The following is a 16,318-nucleotide window of genomic DNA, read 5'->3' as shown; positions in this document are numbered from 1 at the left end:
TAAAGAAAAAGACTTCTCGAATATTCCTCGGTTTTACCGCCCTTCTGCTCGCGACCGTCGCACAGAGCGCATCACATCATCGCCCCACGACATTGTGTTTATGCGAAAATACAAGCATTACTCCAACCCGACCTGTTTCTCTTCGAGGCTAACCTATCACCCAAAACACTATTCAAAACTTTCGGGTTACTCTTGGGCAGGTGTATAACTTATGTCACGAGTACCTTGTGACCTAAAGCAAGTTTTATTCGCATAGTAACGCACCCTATAGATATAGGCAATCTCGGTCTTTTCGTTTAGGCGTATGGCTACTGCAGCAGCATTACCTACTGTTGCAACGTTACTGCTGCAGCATTGTCAATTTCCGCGATATAATGATGTGACGGATTGAAAATTCTATTCTCAGCAGTAATTCGGAAATAAACGTCACTCAATTTACCAAGAAAATTTAATGTAATCTTGATGAGGGGGCACCATGGTCTATAAATGCTTAGGGCATCAAAATATCTTAATCCGGCACTGGATCTTACAGTATCCCACCTGGTTAATAATGAAAACGAATACTTACTTGTACCAATATTTTAACATTATTCATTTGTTACAAACATAATAAGTATATATATCAACCAATTTACATTATTTTCACTTCATATATACTCGAACTGGCTGCTTGTCACTGCGTTACTTTCTGCGTTTCTTTTTATAATAATTCAAAATGGCGGGAACCTGGCGGGATACTCTTTTATAAGCTAATCATAGATTAAAAGTAAGAATAGTCAAAATAGAAGCTATTTATTGTCCTTCCATACTATTTATAAATAATAATCCTTACATGTCCAATCATGACGTCAGAGGCAGTATGGCCTGTAGTCTTAGTGAGTCCAAATCATAGAGGAAATACAGGTAGGTACAATAAGAATTAGGGCTTGCAATCCGAGATTCTGGAATTTCGAAATTCCGGAATCTCGGACCAATTTTCCGATATTACAATTCCGGAATTGAGACCAATGAATATCGAAAATTGGATTTAAGTAATTTCATTCGATTTGATTACGATTACTACTGAAAATCGTTAAGGGACTACACTATGCTATGTTAGAATTAGCCGTCGCTGACAAAAGTCTGGCGCGAAAATCGAAGTTCGTCAATAGCGGGTATTTTTCTCTGTCTCTCTAATTACGTCTTAGTGACAGTAAAAGAGAAAGATCCCCGCAATTTGCGAATTTTGGTTTTCGCGGTAGGCCCCCTGAAGTCTGGCATCATGCATTAATATGCCGCAATAACCATCGATTTTTTTTACTTGTGATACTTAACTTGCTAGACTTCGTTTTTTTAGCATTAGAATGAATGTGAGCGATATTGACATGTTTTTTTATTGTTGAATAACGCGTTTGGAAAATAAGTCAATATGTAAAAATTATAAATCATATACGACAATTTACATTACTTTGCTTTCATAAATAAAATTTACTTATTTTCAAAAGCGTTTTACAATAAAAAGACACGTCAGTATTAAATTGTTTACCTTTTTACTAATGCTAAAAATTAAGTATAAAGCAAAGCAATTATACATTTATAATTGACCAGAATCCTACCTACGCGAAACTTTTGAATTATAATGTATAAATATTTTGATATTTTATTCAGAAAGAAGTTTCCTTAATAAAAGATTAATGAAAGAAGATTTCCAAATGTTTTGTAAAAAACACTGAATGTTTCAGAATTCTGAACGAAACCTTGCACGCATGACATTGACAGTTGCACGCACCTCACATCCGTTTGCTTCGAACGAAAATGTTTGATAAAAGTTGATAAGAATGCGCCCAACGCCGCAAGATCACTCGAGCGAGGACCTTTGAGTTTATCGTACGATACGTGACGCCGCGGAACGTCTGTGATTACTCGCGCTCGCGGCACTGAAGCCTCGTCAGTTTAGTATCTAAGCGTGTAGTGATGAGTTTCCGGAGGGAAGTGTTGCAAGTGGTGTCGGGCTGGCAGGCCGTGGAGCTGGTGTTGAAGTGTCTGTTGCTGGGTGTGTGGCAGTTGGCGCAGATAGCGGTCAAGCGGCTCTGGAAGGGGCCCCGCAGAAAAGCGCTTAAAAACTCGCACGTAGAGGTCACCGTCGACTCCTCGATCGGAAGACACTGCTACATTAAGATTATGGTGTGATTACATTTATTTTTACTCTTTGTTAAAGAGACCAGCTGACCTGTAATCGCGTTATAGTATTTTAATTTAAAATTTGGATCTTATTGAAATTTGTATTTTCTTATCTAATTTATGTTGTGATTATGAATCAACAATCATTCAGGTCACGATACAGGAGGTTAAACAAAAATTAATTAAACAGATAGGATGTTCTAGGCACCTAAATGACACAGAAAATAAATCAGATGATTTATTTTAAGAAGTATAAAAATAGTTTATAATTTTTGGATAAGACGACTTAACATATATGCATAGCTATTAATGTAAACTGGTTCAAAAGGTTTTTTAGGTACTATTATAAACTTGTTTTTTTCCCATCATATGCCATTTCTAAGAGGTACATACTTGATAAATTGTACTATTGTACAGAAATATATAACTCTACAACGTACACTTTAGGAGCAAAACTGTCCCAATAGTAGCATATTAGGAGAATGTGGAGAGCTGGAGAGGTTGATGTCGATCAAGGGGTACATGGTTAATACATAACAGTACTCCTTGAAATTTTCTACTAATCCACCTAACATATGATGCACTTGGCATTTATGGCAGAATAACAGTCATCTTTAACATTGAACTAACAGACACTTTCTATGGCTGTTTTTAATGGTACACTTTTGCACCGAACTATAAGGCACCTAAAATTAACCTCAAAAATATGCCCCATTAAAACAATTTCTTAATTATATATGGTAACCGTAAATGCCAAGTACATCATATGTTAGGCGGATTTATAGAAAATTTCAATGAGTACTGTCATGTATTAATCATGTGCCCCTCCCCTTGATCGACAACAACTTCTCCACATTCTACTAATATGCTACAATTAGGACAGTTTTGCTCTTAAGTGTATGTACACTTAAGAGCAAAACTGTCCTAATAGTAGCATGTAAGGTATGTACCTTAACAAGATAAGTAATTGTTTGTATCTTGTAAACCCTTTATTTATTTATGTAATTTTCATTGTAGGGTGTGAAGTACCATTATATAGAAACAGGCCCAAAGACAGGTCACAAAGTACTAGTCCTCCCAGATGCACCAGAAACTGCAGACCTGTGGGGTCCGAACTGGTGCTACATGGTGAAGCAGCTGGCAGACACTGACCACCACATCATCACGCTGGACCTGCGGGGAACGGGGGCGAGTGAGGGAGGCAGCCGGAGCGACTTGTCTCCTCCGAGGGCTGTAGAGGAGCTGGCCAAGCTGATGTCAGCACTGGGGGTGTCGGAGCACAATCCCGCCACTGTCATTGGGTTTGGGATTGGAGGAATGCTTACATGGTGAGTAACTAATGTTTCTACCAGGGACTGGATTGGTATCTGGTTGTGGAAGGGGTATTTCATAAGGCGTTGCTTACCAAAGCCATTGCTACCTTCCTACAAAAAAAAGGAAAAGGAAATTATTATTATTAGGTTTAAGACAGGCAGCTGATGCTGGTACGTCTAAATCAGAGTTCACTACACGATTTCACTGCTTAGATAGTCTGTCAAGATTGTTTTTAAATTGATTCACACTACAAGAGTTCACAACTTCAGAGTCAACAAATTGTTGGGGCTATTCAATAAACAATGAGTGGGTTTCGTTTATTAAAGGCTACTTTCTGGGAAGAAGCGGATGGCTGCCTAGTTTGACTATGTCCTGTTTTAGTTAACAACAATCAAGATCACTGTTAGTGACAAATAATTTGTCTTTGCCAATTTTTGGTCTCTATTACTCATATGATGATTTACAAAAGTATAGTGTCCTGTCCCAATTATTATTATTATTTATGAATGCACAGGCAGCTTATAGCTGATACGTGCACATCAATGTCCTGAACTTGTGTTTTGTCCATTTATAAAATGTTTGTCGAGTCTGTTTTTATATGCGAAATGATAATGAAAGACCGGCGATTAAAGGTGCGGGAAATAGCTGACATCGTAGGCATCTCTTATGAAAGAACTCAAAATATTATAGTCAACGAATTAGGTTTTTCCAAGGTGTCGGCGAGATGGGTCCCGAGGCTTCTTTCAGTGGAACAAAAAATCGCTCGCCGTACTAATTCACGTGAATGTCTAGACCTGTATGAAGCCGATACTCAAGACTTTGGACAGATTTGTAACTATGGACGAGACGTGGGTCCACCACTATACACCAGAGACCAAACAGCAATCGAAGCAGTGGGTTCGTCCTGGATCTCAGCCTCCCAAAAAAGCCAAAGCAACTTTGTCGGCCAATAAAGTCATGGCATCTGTTTTCTGGGATGCAAAGGGAATAATAATGGTTGACTATCTCCAGAGAGGTAAAACTATAAATTCCGACTATTACTGCGAGTTATTACGCAGATTACGCGAGGCTCTGAAGATAAAAAGACCTGGAATGTTGACAAAGAAAGTTATCTTCCACCAGGACAATGCACGTGTTCACACGTCACTAAAATCGATGGCGGAGATTGCCAAATGTGGGTTTGATTTATTGCCCCACCCACTCTATTCACCCGATTTAGCACCATCGGACTTTCATCTGTTCCCCAATTTAAAAAACATATAGGTGGTATGAAATTTTCAAGCAACGCCGAGGTCCAAGCTGAGTTGGATGCCTATTTTGAAGGTCTCGAGGAAAGCTTCTTCAAAAGTGGTGTAATGGCTCTGGAATCCAGATGGAACAAGTGCATTCAACTCGACGGGGACTATGTAGAAAAATAAAAATAAATTAAAGAACCTCTGTTTTGTTTTTAATATTCAGGCCGCGAATTTTTCAATCCACCCTCGTACTTACAAATAACATGACCAGAATAGCATGACCCATCACAAATAGCTTTTTGGCTTTCTAGGCTCTTCTAGCTACATAACTCCTTGATCGAGCCTGCTTATAATTTAATGACTATTGCCCTCAACTACACGTTTACCCAATTTCATTTGAATCTCAACAAACTTCCTTAAGTTTATTGTTCATTTGTCCATCAAACTGTCTTCTAATAGTTCAGCAGCAGTTAAGTTCAGCTTAAAAACATTGAAATGCCGGTAGCCAGCCGTGTGTTCCAAGTCAAATGTAAGAACTTCACTTCGCTTCGCTCGCTCGTTCGAATATAATAACATTTGTAAGGAACACTCTCTTAGGATGCTGCTAGTTACGTAGTGTCTCAGGTACATCAAACTTTGACGAATTCCTTTCAATCCCTTAGGGCCGATACAGACGGACTGCAACCCGACTAATTTGTATGGGAACTGTACGCCGACGTTGCAGTCGGCGTGCAGTTCCCATACAAGTTGCAGTTGGGTAGCAGTCGGGTACCGGCCCTTATAATGACCATCAATTCTGAGTGTGCACATTTTCCTCATCTCGCATGCATATTGCCTCAGCCTACTTAATAACGACATTTGTCCATTTGTCCGGTCTGAATGGCTACTGCGCCGTCAATGCCTGACTCACTCGCGCATTAAGCCATTCTGCCCAGTCATATTTTATAATTCTGCTACTCCATGAATCATAGCATTCATCACAGGAATATCACAATTATAAATCACGCAAATCAATTTAACACTGGAACTTGTTGACAAACTGACGGGCATCTTAATTCCGGTAGAATTGTAATGCAGCACAGATTCATATACAGTGTTTTTATTGCCCGTGGCTACAGTACTAGCGCCGCCAATGATTTTATAATTTATAAGTAAACAGAGGTTATGGGCGTTCCAAAATTGAAGCTCTTGTACAAATTGTTTGACAACGAGTAAGACAAAGGTGAATGGAATGCGAAAATTAATGAAAAATAACAGATTTCTGCGTAGGTTTATTTTTGTGCCTCTTATGTATGAGCATAACCTGTCTATAGTTATAAATAATAAATAAATAAATATTATAGGATATTCTTACACAAATTGACTAAGTCCCAAAGTAAGCTCAATAAGGCGTGTTTTTAGGGTACTTACACAACAATATATAATAATATATAAATGTTTATAACACCCATGACTCCCATGAGTTATATGTATAATATAGTAGTCTTGCGCACGGTTAACTTAACTGATAAATCGTAAACCTTACTTAAATTATACGATCCACCCATGGTCAGTTGAGTAGTGTCCGGCCGAAGTTTCGGTTTCGGCTATAAAACTGCGGAACCTTTCGGCCACGCAAAAAACTGTATTTTCGATACTGTCCGACTGAAATTTCGGTTTCGGCAGGATTCCGCATAAAAATCATGATTTGGCTGAAGGTTCGATTCCGCACACTAAATGAGAGTTGCTGTTAGTATTAGAAGTAGGTGTTATGTAGTACGAAGAGGTTAAAGTTACCGCGAGTGCGTCAATCGGTTGCGATTCTGATAAGCGCTGCACAACGCTGCATCCAGAATACACAGATGTCAACTTTTTCCATTAACATGATGGTCGCGCGTAACTAACTGAGCAAATGATCATACTTGTCGAGCGATTACTGACCTTATGCAGTAGTCAATTAAGGCTCAAATTATTATTTTTTACCGTAGCTATCTACTTTCGCTGATACCCTTCGGAGATCAAGAAATCAATCAAACTTTAATTACGTAAACAGTAAACATCGTAAAATTATGCGACATAATAAGATTACGTTCATAATTATAGGTCAAGTACCTAGCTAATGTAAAACTGACATTGCGCGTAATTAACTTGCTAGTTCGATTACCTACGGCAGAATATTACAGAGACTAAAGGTCACTGGGAAATTAAATTTGATCTGCGACATACAAAGTAACACAGTGTACCAGTTTGTATAACTACTTGGCCAACGAAAGGTGCAAGCTTTTATTTAACTTGCCCTGTCAGTATGTTTTTTTGTTAGTGTCAAATCTTGGAAACTAAATATGAGCCACTTCCTGACTTCCGTTCCGATTGAGCTGACATTTTGCATACATTTTTTTTATGATACAGAATGCAAACGAGCAGACGGATCACCTGATGGTAAACGATTACCGCCGCCCATAGACACCTGCAACACCAGAGGGGTTGTAAGTGCGTTGCCGGCCTTTAAGATGGGAGTACGCTCTTTTCTTGAAGGTTTGAAGGTCGTATCGGTCCGGAAATACCACAGGCGATAGTTCATTCTACAGTTTAGCTGTGCGAGGCAGGAAGTTTCTGGAGAAACGCACAGTTGAGGACTGCCAACCATCTAAGTGGTGAGGATGGGAATGTTGTCTCGTAGGTCGATGGCGAAAAGAAGCGGCAGGGATTAATCCGAACAATTCGTCGGAGCACTCCCCGCTATACGTGCGATAGAAAATGCAGACCGAGGCCACATCTCTACGCAGCGCCAAGGAGTCAAGCCGATCTGAAATACTGCCAGCGGCAGTCGACAATTCGAGTCACTCTTCGTTGGATGCGGTCCAGAGGGAGAAGCTGGTACTGGAGTGCAGTGTTGGCCGAACGTTAATTGCAATTAACCATTATAAATTGAACCGTTACCGTAACGGACGGTCACAGTTTACGGTTCAATTTATAATGGTTAATGGCCAATAATTTTTAATTGCATTAACGTCTCGGCCAACACTGCTGGGGAGCCCCTGCCCATAGATGACAACAGTATTCCATGTGAGGGCGCACCTGTAAATCTTATGATAATGCTAATAATGCAATATTATGATGACATAGCTGATCTGATGATGGAAACAGGAGGTGGCAATGGGAACTATGTAATAAATCAGCGGAAACTAATTGTCATGTTTAGGTTATTAGTTGCCCGTGGAACGAAAAGCTGCTTCGTCGCTGCTTGCACCAAAAATGAAAATTTTGCCGAAACCTTATTGGTATGCTGCGCTTTGTGCTCTAGTTGTATCCCCACCACCCACCACACTCTTAGTGCGCTAGTTATATTCCCACCACAGGCACCACACTCTTAGTGCGCTAGTTATATTCCCACCACAGGCACCACACTCTTAGTGCGCTAGTTATATCCCCACCGCAGGCACCACACTCTTAGTGTGCTAGTCATATCCCCACCGCAGGCACCACACTCTTAGTGTGCTAGTCATATCCCCACCGCAGGCACCACACTCTTAGTGTGCTTGTCATATCCCCACCGCAGGCACCACACTCTTAGTGCGCTAGTTATATCCCTACCGCAGGCACCACACTCTTAGTGCGCTAGTTATATCCCCACCGCAGGCACCACACTCTTAGTGTGCTAGTCATATCCCCACCGCAGGCACCACACTCTTAGTGCGCTAGTTATATCCCTACCGCAGGCACCACACTCTTAGTGCGCTAGTTATATCCCCACCGCAGGCACCACACTCTTAGTGCGCTAGTTATATCCCCACCGCAGGCACCACACTCTTAGTGCGCTAGTTATATCCCCACCACACGCACCCCACTCTTAGTGCGCTAGTTATATTCCCACCACAGGCACCACACTCTTAGTGCGCTAGTTATATCCCCCACCGCAGGCACCACATTCTAGTGCGCTAGTTATATCCCCACCGCAGGCACCACACTCTTAGTGCGCTAGTTATATCCCCACCGCAGGCACCACACTCTTAGTGCGCTAGTTATATCCCCACCGCAGGCACCACACTCTTAGTGCGCTAGTTATATCCCCACCGCAGGCACCACACTCCTAGTGCGCTAGTTATATCCCCACCGCAGGCACCACACTCTTAGTGCGCTAGTTATATCCCCACCGCAGGCACCACACTCTTAGTGCGCTAGTTATATCCCCACCGCAGGCACCACACTCCTAGTGCGCTAGTTATATCCCCACCGCAGGCACCACACTCCTAGTGCGCTAGTTATATCCCCACCGCAGGCACCACACTCTTAGTGCGCTAGTTATATCCCCACCGCAGGCACCACACTCTTAGTGCGCTAGTTATATCCCCACCGCAGGCACCACACTCTTAGTGCGCTAGTTATATCCCCACCGCAGGCACCACACTCTTAGTGCGCTAGTTATATCCCCACCGCAGGCACCACACTCTTAGTGCGCTAGTTATATCCCCATCACAGGCACCACAGTCTTTGGATATAACTATTAAGAGGATATTGAAGGACCGCTTCTTCATACAAACGTAGACCCCATTTTCGCTTCTGGATATTGATATTATGGAAAATATTTTGGCACAATTTGATGTGTCATCCATGCCCCTACGTGTGACTTTTTCAGATTATTCTAGGAGACCGGAGCCAAAATCAAATCTCATATAAAATTTTAAAAGGTCCTTACGTACTCTTGTAACACTACAAGATTTCAAATACATAAAACTACCTATGTCCTAAAACATACAATAAAAAACCGAATGTATTAAATACTATTCATATGTTAAATAATATAACAATATATGCTCCTGACCGTTTTCGGCCACGGCGACTGCTTCAACTCCTTTTTTGGCGTTAATGTGCTCTCGTGTGGCTGACGTAGCCGATCTTGTTGGCAAAGACCCGTGCGCACAACGGGCACGAGAGGACACCATCAATATAATTATAGCTGATCACCGCTGGTGGTCGGGCTTTCAGCTCATCCCTCTTGTCGTCCAGATCTGTTTGACGACGGAATTCAAAAATATCCGTATGTTTCTTAATCAAAGATCTCCACCCAGGGCGGTTGGCGGCCTGCTTTTCCCACTGTAGGGGCTCAATGTCGCAGTTCTTCATATGGCGTTTAAGCACGTCCTTGTACCTGAGGAGTTGTCCGCCTTGCTTTCGCTTGCCTTCCTCCAACTCGGAATAAAAGACGCGCTTAGCCACTCGACCCTCCACCATTCTTGAAACGTGGCCGCTCCAACGTAACTGTCGTCGCATGAGGTAGACTTCGATTCCACCCACGCCGGCTCTCCGTAGGACTTCGGTGTTCCGCACTCGGTTGGACCAGCTGATCTTTAGGATCTTACGGAGGCATTTAAGATGGAATCGGTTTAGTGTGCGGATGTGACGACGATATACGGTCCACGTTTCAGAGGAGTACAGTATGTTGGCAGCACCACCGCCATGTATATGGAGATCTTTGTAGCTAGCTTTAGGTCATGCGAGCGGAAGACCTTGGCATCCAGCTTACCGAATACTGCAGCAGCAGCTCCGATCCTGCTGTTGATCTCCGCATCAAGGTCGCACGAAGATGTTACCGTGCTCCCCAGGTAACAGAACTTGGTTACCTGCTTTAACAAATCTTCGCCAAGTGTGACTGTCAGTGTTTCCCGACCATGAATGTCCAGAGACATAACTTCTGTCTTCTTCACACTGACCTTTAGGCCAAACTTGCAGCAAGATTGATGAAAGTCAGTGACGAGCTGCTGAAGGTCACCTGGGGACTCCGAAAGAAAGCATAAGTCGTCCGCATACATGATCTCGGAGACCACAGCGTACGAGACTTTAGTGCGTGCCTTAAACCTAGCTAGGTTGAAGAGGTTGCCGTCGGTGCGAAAGCGGATGCGAATTCCTCTCGGTGCATTTTGACTTTGCAAAACTTCACGGACAACTACTGCGAAGTATAGGGCGAAAAGTGTAGGTGCCAGCACGCACCCCTGCTTTACCCCACAGGTAACGGGGAAAAAGCTCGACTCATCGACACCTACAGCGACGCAGCATTCCATGTCAGCATGCAAGAGTCTCACGAGGCGTATGAATTTATCTGTGCATCCTAACTTTGCCAACATCATCCACAGGGCTTCACGGGGAACACTGTCAAATGCCTTCTCAAGGTCAACAAAGCAGAGGTACAAATTTTGACCCTGTTCTCTGCTTTTCTCTTGCAGTTGACGCAATGAGAAGATGGCCTCACAGGTTCCCGGATCAGGTCGGAAGCCGAACTGCGTTTCAGGCAAAATCTCTTCAGAGAGCTTCATAAGGCGGTTAAGAAGGATTTTGGCAAAGACTTTTCCGGGAGCTGTTAAGAGTGAGATACCACGATAAGAGTTGCAGTCAGCACGGTCACCTTTGTTCTTGTAGAGGGCCTTAATTCGAGATATTTTAAAAGTTTTTGGGACACGTTCTTAGTAACTAGTAAGTAAGTAAGTAGTAAGTAGTTATAGTAACTCCTAAAATGTTATGTAAAGAAAGAATTACTTACCTGCCTACAATAGTAAACCCTATTTTGATCTAAGGTAGACTTTAATATATAGTTTGCATCTTTATTCGCGAAAAATAACAATAAGTGTCGATTCATTTAGCGCGAGCCGTGCGGCGTAGGTGTTACTTACCGGACAAATGCTATGACAGCTTATTGCGTCGAAATACGGTTTATTATTGGCCGGGGGACAGCTGTGTTGGCGATTGTGTGTTCTAAGCAGTATTATTGTTTTAGTTTAGTTGGAGCGCATCGCCAACAAACTGTTTTACAGTTTGGCGAAACTTTAATTATAGGTACCTACCTACATTGTATATCGTGATTTGTGAAATAAACTAAAAAAAAAAGTAGTCATTATCATCATCATGGTGACCTTTTGGTGGTCCAATCTTGGATGTAGGCCTCTTGTAGGTATATTACGCCTAAATTAAATATATTTAAAAAATCTAGGTAAATCAGAGGCATCGAAAGCGGATTACGAGGGAAGGTCGTTAAGGTCGTAAAAAAAAATTGAATTAGACGATTTTGACCTCTGTGTGATACGTAAGAAAATACATTAATTTTATACGGTAAAAAAGAAGTACCGACAATAAAAAAAATGTGGACACCGAATAGTGACCCTGCCTATGAAGCCGATGGTCCCGGGTTTAAATCCTGGTCAGGGCATTTATTGGTGTGATGAGCACGTATATTTGTTCCTGAGTCATTGGTGTTTTCTATGTATTTAAGAATTTATACGTTATATATGTCGTTGTCTAAGTAGGTACCTACAACATAAGCCTTATTGAGCTTACTGTAGGGCTTAGACAGTTTGTGTACCTACTAATGTCCTATAATATTTATTTATATTTGGATTCTGATTTTGATTAACGGTGAATAAAATTATGTAAGTCAAAATAACGAGTTGCTAATCCAGATTGTTCAGACTATACTAAATGATCACTCATTGGTCAGGCTTTACATGAATACTAAAACCACTTACACATTCTGCAACAAGCTTCGTCAAACACATCTATAATCTAACGCCCATCCCATTCCCCACCCTGCAACAAGCCCGGCCCAAAAGTTCCCACTATGCCGGCAGCATTCCCCCGCTGTATGGCGATGGAAACCTGTTGGCCCAGCCAAGACCCAGAGCGGGGGTCATTACCCTTCTCCCGTAAACGTCTGCCCAACTCCCTAAAAAACTCCAGAGCCTCATTACCCCAGGGTCCAGCAGTCTCCACGGCGACCGGTAATCCGGAAATCGTACGCCACTTCTAAGGTGGAGTACTTGGCGTGTTTCAGCCGTGCAACCGTGTCTGCCACCGATCCCGCCGACTTCAGAGTGTGTCTCAAATGAGATGCAGCATATGTACTTTACTTGCACATCCCATAAGAGATAACGCCCTTACCGCCAAGGAACCAACGTTAATCCGTCCGGCCTCTTGGCATCCGTGTGACAAATCCGGTGGCTTCAAAACGCATAAGACATTAGCCGATACCATGGCCCGACGTATTATGTCGTTAATGGAACATCAGGACATTGAGGATGGGTCTCTTTGTGTGGCAATTACTACACAAAGTGGCCCGTTTTTACTGTTCGTAATCGTTTTTATAGTTAGTTACAGAGATGTAACGAATAGTGGCCTGGCCGAATACCGAATATCTAAATACATTACATAAATACCTACATTACCAGTCATAAAATAATCAATGTCAATAATCATCAATGTCTCTGAAATTTCTGAAAGTGAATTCTATTGCCGTTGGGTTTGCCTAAATAATTGTTGAACGCTGTTCTATTTTCCTTAGATCAGATATTATTGTCGGCAGGTATTTAGCGCACTGCCATGGCGGCCTCGTGAGACGCATGGTGGCGGTGGGCGCGCCGCACCCTAATCTCTACTGGCAGTTTCCGCCCGCGCCCTTTTGCCGCGAAGCGTTGCACTTCATACAGGTTAGTGTTACCTACTTGTAGCATATCTTCTGTGTGATAGTTTTTTTCTCACGGTCTGGCCTTATTATCGTTGATCCTCTTCAGTTGCAATTGGAAGAGGTTGGTTTGTGTGATCATATTAGGATTAGGACTGATTTACTTCGGTAGGTTCATTTGCGGCCATAGATATGATCATAAGATGGAGTCAAAGCCGGCTGTCACCGTCGCCACACACACACACACACACACACACACACACACACACACACACACACACACACACACACACACACACACACACACACACACACACACACACACCCATGAAGGGTTCCGTACCATTTGACGTATTAAAAAAAAACTACTTACTAGATCTCGTTCAAACCAATTTTCGTTGGAAGTTTGCATGGTAATGTATATCATATATTTTTTTTAGATTTTTCATTCTGTTATTTTAGAAGTTACAGGGGGGGGGGGGACGCACGATTATATTTGTTTGCACGCAACGTTTACGCCTCTAAACTGATGATGAAGTTGTATGGAGGGTACATTATCGGTTTTGTGTTAGTGGCCCCACTTCCCGGAGCGCTGGCTGGCGGAGAGCGGCGACGGCAGCCGCTGCACGCGCGCTAGGGATTGGGTCGGCGCGCTGCATTATGTGAGAGGTAATTCCATCAAAACAAATGAACATTTATCCGGAAAATCAATAAAAGACCAGACTTCACAAAAAATGCCATCATTTTATGATCTTCAACGGTACTTCCATTTCACCTACCTAATATCGTTCTAAAGGTGAAAATTTCGTTGTCTAAAGATAATAAGTATAAAATATACAAAAACCACTACAGGTGTTCTTAAAAAGTTAGAAGAGTTTCGTCAATTATTAGGATTCTTTTAGGATCTTAAGATCTTGGATTTAAGTCAGTTCACGTGTCTTCGACAAATTGAGGAACATACCTACTTATTCAAGGATATTTATTAAATATCTCCTCTTTTTTGAAGTCCCTCAATACAATCAAATTCTCACTCACATATAGTGGTATCTGCAGAGGTGCCAAGAGGGATAGACTGAAGGAAAAGGAAGTGAATCCAATTGAATAGCAGAATAAGAATAAGTCGAAACGGATCAAAATACGTCGGATTTTAATATGAATCCGATAGATTCGTTGAACATTATAGTCGTGAACGTTTTTTTATAATAAGTAACATGTGCAGGCGCGGCATGGTGGCGCGTGCGGACGGGGGCCCTCGTGTCCGCGCCGGCGCTGCTGGTGGGCGGGGAGGGCGGCGCGCCCGAGCTGGTGAGCTCCGCGCAGCACTGCGCCGCGCCCACGCTGCGGCTCGTGGCCAGCCCGCTGCCCGACGACCCGCAGCTGCCGAGGGTGCTCGCAGACTTCCTCAAACGTACGTACTGTGCGGCTCGGGGGCAGCCCGCAGGCAACCCTAAACTATTAATAAGTAGTTTCTACTAGTAGTAGTGACCAAATGTTGTATGTGGCAGCGGTGGAGAAGTTCCCGGGGAAGGAGCCGGTGCGCGCCGGGCTGGTGGGGCGCATGCTGAGCCGCGGCCGCGAGCTGACGGCGCGCCTGGCGCTGCCGGCGCAGGCCTGACCGCGTGTGGCCCGGCGCAGGCCTGACCGCGTGTGGCCCGGCGCAGGCCTGACCGCGTGTGGGCCGGCGCAGGCCTGACCGCGTGTGGGCCGACGCAGGCCTGACCGCGTGTGGGCCGGCGCAGGCCTGACCGCGTGTGGGCCGACGCAGGCCTGACCGCGTGTGGGCCGGCGCAGGCCTGACCGCGTGTGGGCCGGCGCAGGCCTGACCGCGTGTGGGCCGGCGCAGGCCTGACCGCGTGTGGGCCGGCGCAGGCCTGATCGCGTGTGGGCCGGCGCAGGCCTGACCGCGTGTGGGCCGGCGCAGGCCTGACCGCGTGTGGGCCGGCGCAGGCCTGACCGCGTGTGGGCCGGCGCAGGCCTGACCGCGTGTGGGCCGGCGCAGGCCTGACCGCGTGTGGGCCGGCGCAGGCCTGACCGCGTGTGGGCCGGCGCAGGCCTGACCGCGTGTGGGCCGGCGCAGGCCTGACCGCGTGTGGGCCGGCGCAGGCCTGACCGCGTGTGGCCCGGCGCAGGCCTGACCGCGTGTGGCCCGGCGCAGGCCTGACCGCGTGTGGCCCGGCGCAGGCCTGACCGCGTGTGGCCCGGCGCAGGCCTGACCGCGTGTGGCCCGGCGCAGGCCTGACCGCGTGTGGCCCGGCGCAGGCCTGACCGCGTGTGGCCCGCCCGGCGCAGGCCTGACCGCGTGTGGCCCGGCGCAGGCCTGACCGCGGGTCGCCTGGGAGGGACCTGCCGCGCGGGCCGTGCCGCATGAGCTCCCGGCCCGACCTTAAACTTATGTGTCCATCAAAACTTAAACTATTCACTAATAGTTTCATGATTTTGATATAGCTGTAACATTATTTTTGAACAGTTGGAAAAATCATGGCCCGAAGATGCGAGTGAAGAACTACTGACACCGTTTAGAGTAGGTTTTGCAACTGTCCAACAAGTACACGTTCATTCTCTAGTTCCTAATATTGGAATATCTATTGAAATGGTTATTTAGCATAATTTTTAGAATCGAATATCCTAAAGACCGAACATCGAAAATCAAAATGTCTAATGTACAAAATTCTTAAAGCTGGATGTCCTAATACACTTTTAATCGAACGATCTCATTTGCGAAAATCAGTATTCCTTTATACAAAATGCCTAATTAATGACAATACTTTGAAAGTCAAAATCTAGTGCTCAAAAGAGCTACGTTCAAAAAGTCTAATGATAATACTTTGAAAGTCAATATGTCCAGTGCTCAAAATGCAATGTAAAATGTTTCTTTTCAAAAAACATTTCCTTCACAACTTAACTAGACGGAGCCGTGGGGCTCCTATTTCTTCGGGCATCTGAAGCTACCTAACGAACCTAACCTACCTACCTACTGACGTAGTGACGTCCGTGAAAACATAATGGCGCATTTACATTCGCGTGCGAGTAGCGAGCCGAGCCACGAGACGCGTATGCAAACGGTGGGCTCGCGTCCGGAAAGATTTTTTGGAGACGAATCAAAGGGCTCGCGGGGGATGAGCGCTTGCTGTTTACATTCGCGTTCGGCTTTTCATTTGGTCACAAACCTTATACCGAGCGGCTT

General features: G+C 44.4%; 1 protein-coding gene across 1 annotated transcript; it reads left to right on the top strand.

The window, feature by feature from the left end:
• Window positions 1–1,457: 1,457 nt before the first annotated feature.
• Window positions 1,458–14,841, top strand: LOC133522568 (epoxide hydrolase 4-like). The gene is made up of 6 exons (XM_061857915.1): window positions 1,458–2,163; window positions 3,178–3,488; window positions 13,036–13,159; window positions 13,707–13,803; window positions 14,354–14,542; window positions 14,640–14,841. Exons 1-6 carry the CDS (start codon window positions 1,954–1,956, stop codon window positions 14,747–14,749), a joined length of 1,041 nt encoding a protein of 346 aa, XP_061713899.1. The 5' UTR covers window positions 1,458–1,953; the 3' UTR covers window positions 14,750–14,841.
• Window positions 14,842–16,318: the final 1,477 nt, after the last annotated feature.

The sequence above is a fragment of the Cydia pomonella genome, chromosome 11 (assembly GCF_033807575.1).
Source record: "Cydia pomonella isolate Wapato2018A chromosome 11, ilCydPomo1, whole genome shotgun sequence".
Lineage (NCBI taxonomy): Eukaryota > Metazoa > Arthropoda > Insecta > Lepidoptera > Tortricidae > Cydia > Cydia pomonella.
Note: the sequence above shows the minus strand (reverse complement) of the source record. Positions and strands in the feature narration are given on the sequence as shown.

Bases quoted from the DNA above. Each gene is read 5' to 3' on its own strand.
- LOC133522568 (XM_061857915.1), top strand. From the start codon at position 1,954: ATGAGTTTCCGGAGGGAAGTGTTGCAAGTGGTGTCGGGCTGGCAGGCC. The intron at 3,489-13,035 runs GTGAGTAACTAA...TATTGTCGGCAG, and splicing joins ATTGGAGGAATGCTTACATG to GTATTTAGCGCACTGCCATG. The intron at 13,804-14,353 runs GTAATTCCATCA...TAACATGTGCAG, and splicing joins CGCGCTGCATTATGTGAGAG to GCGCGGCATGGTGGCGCGTG.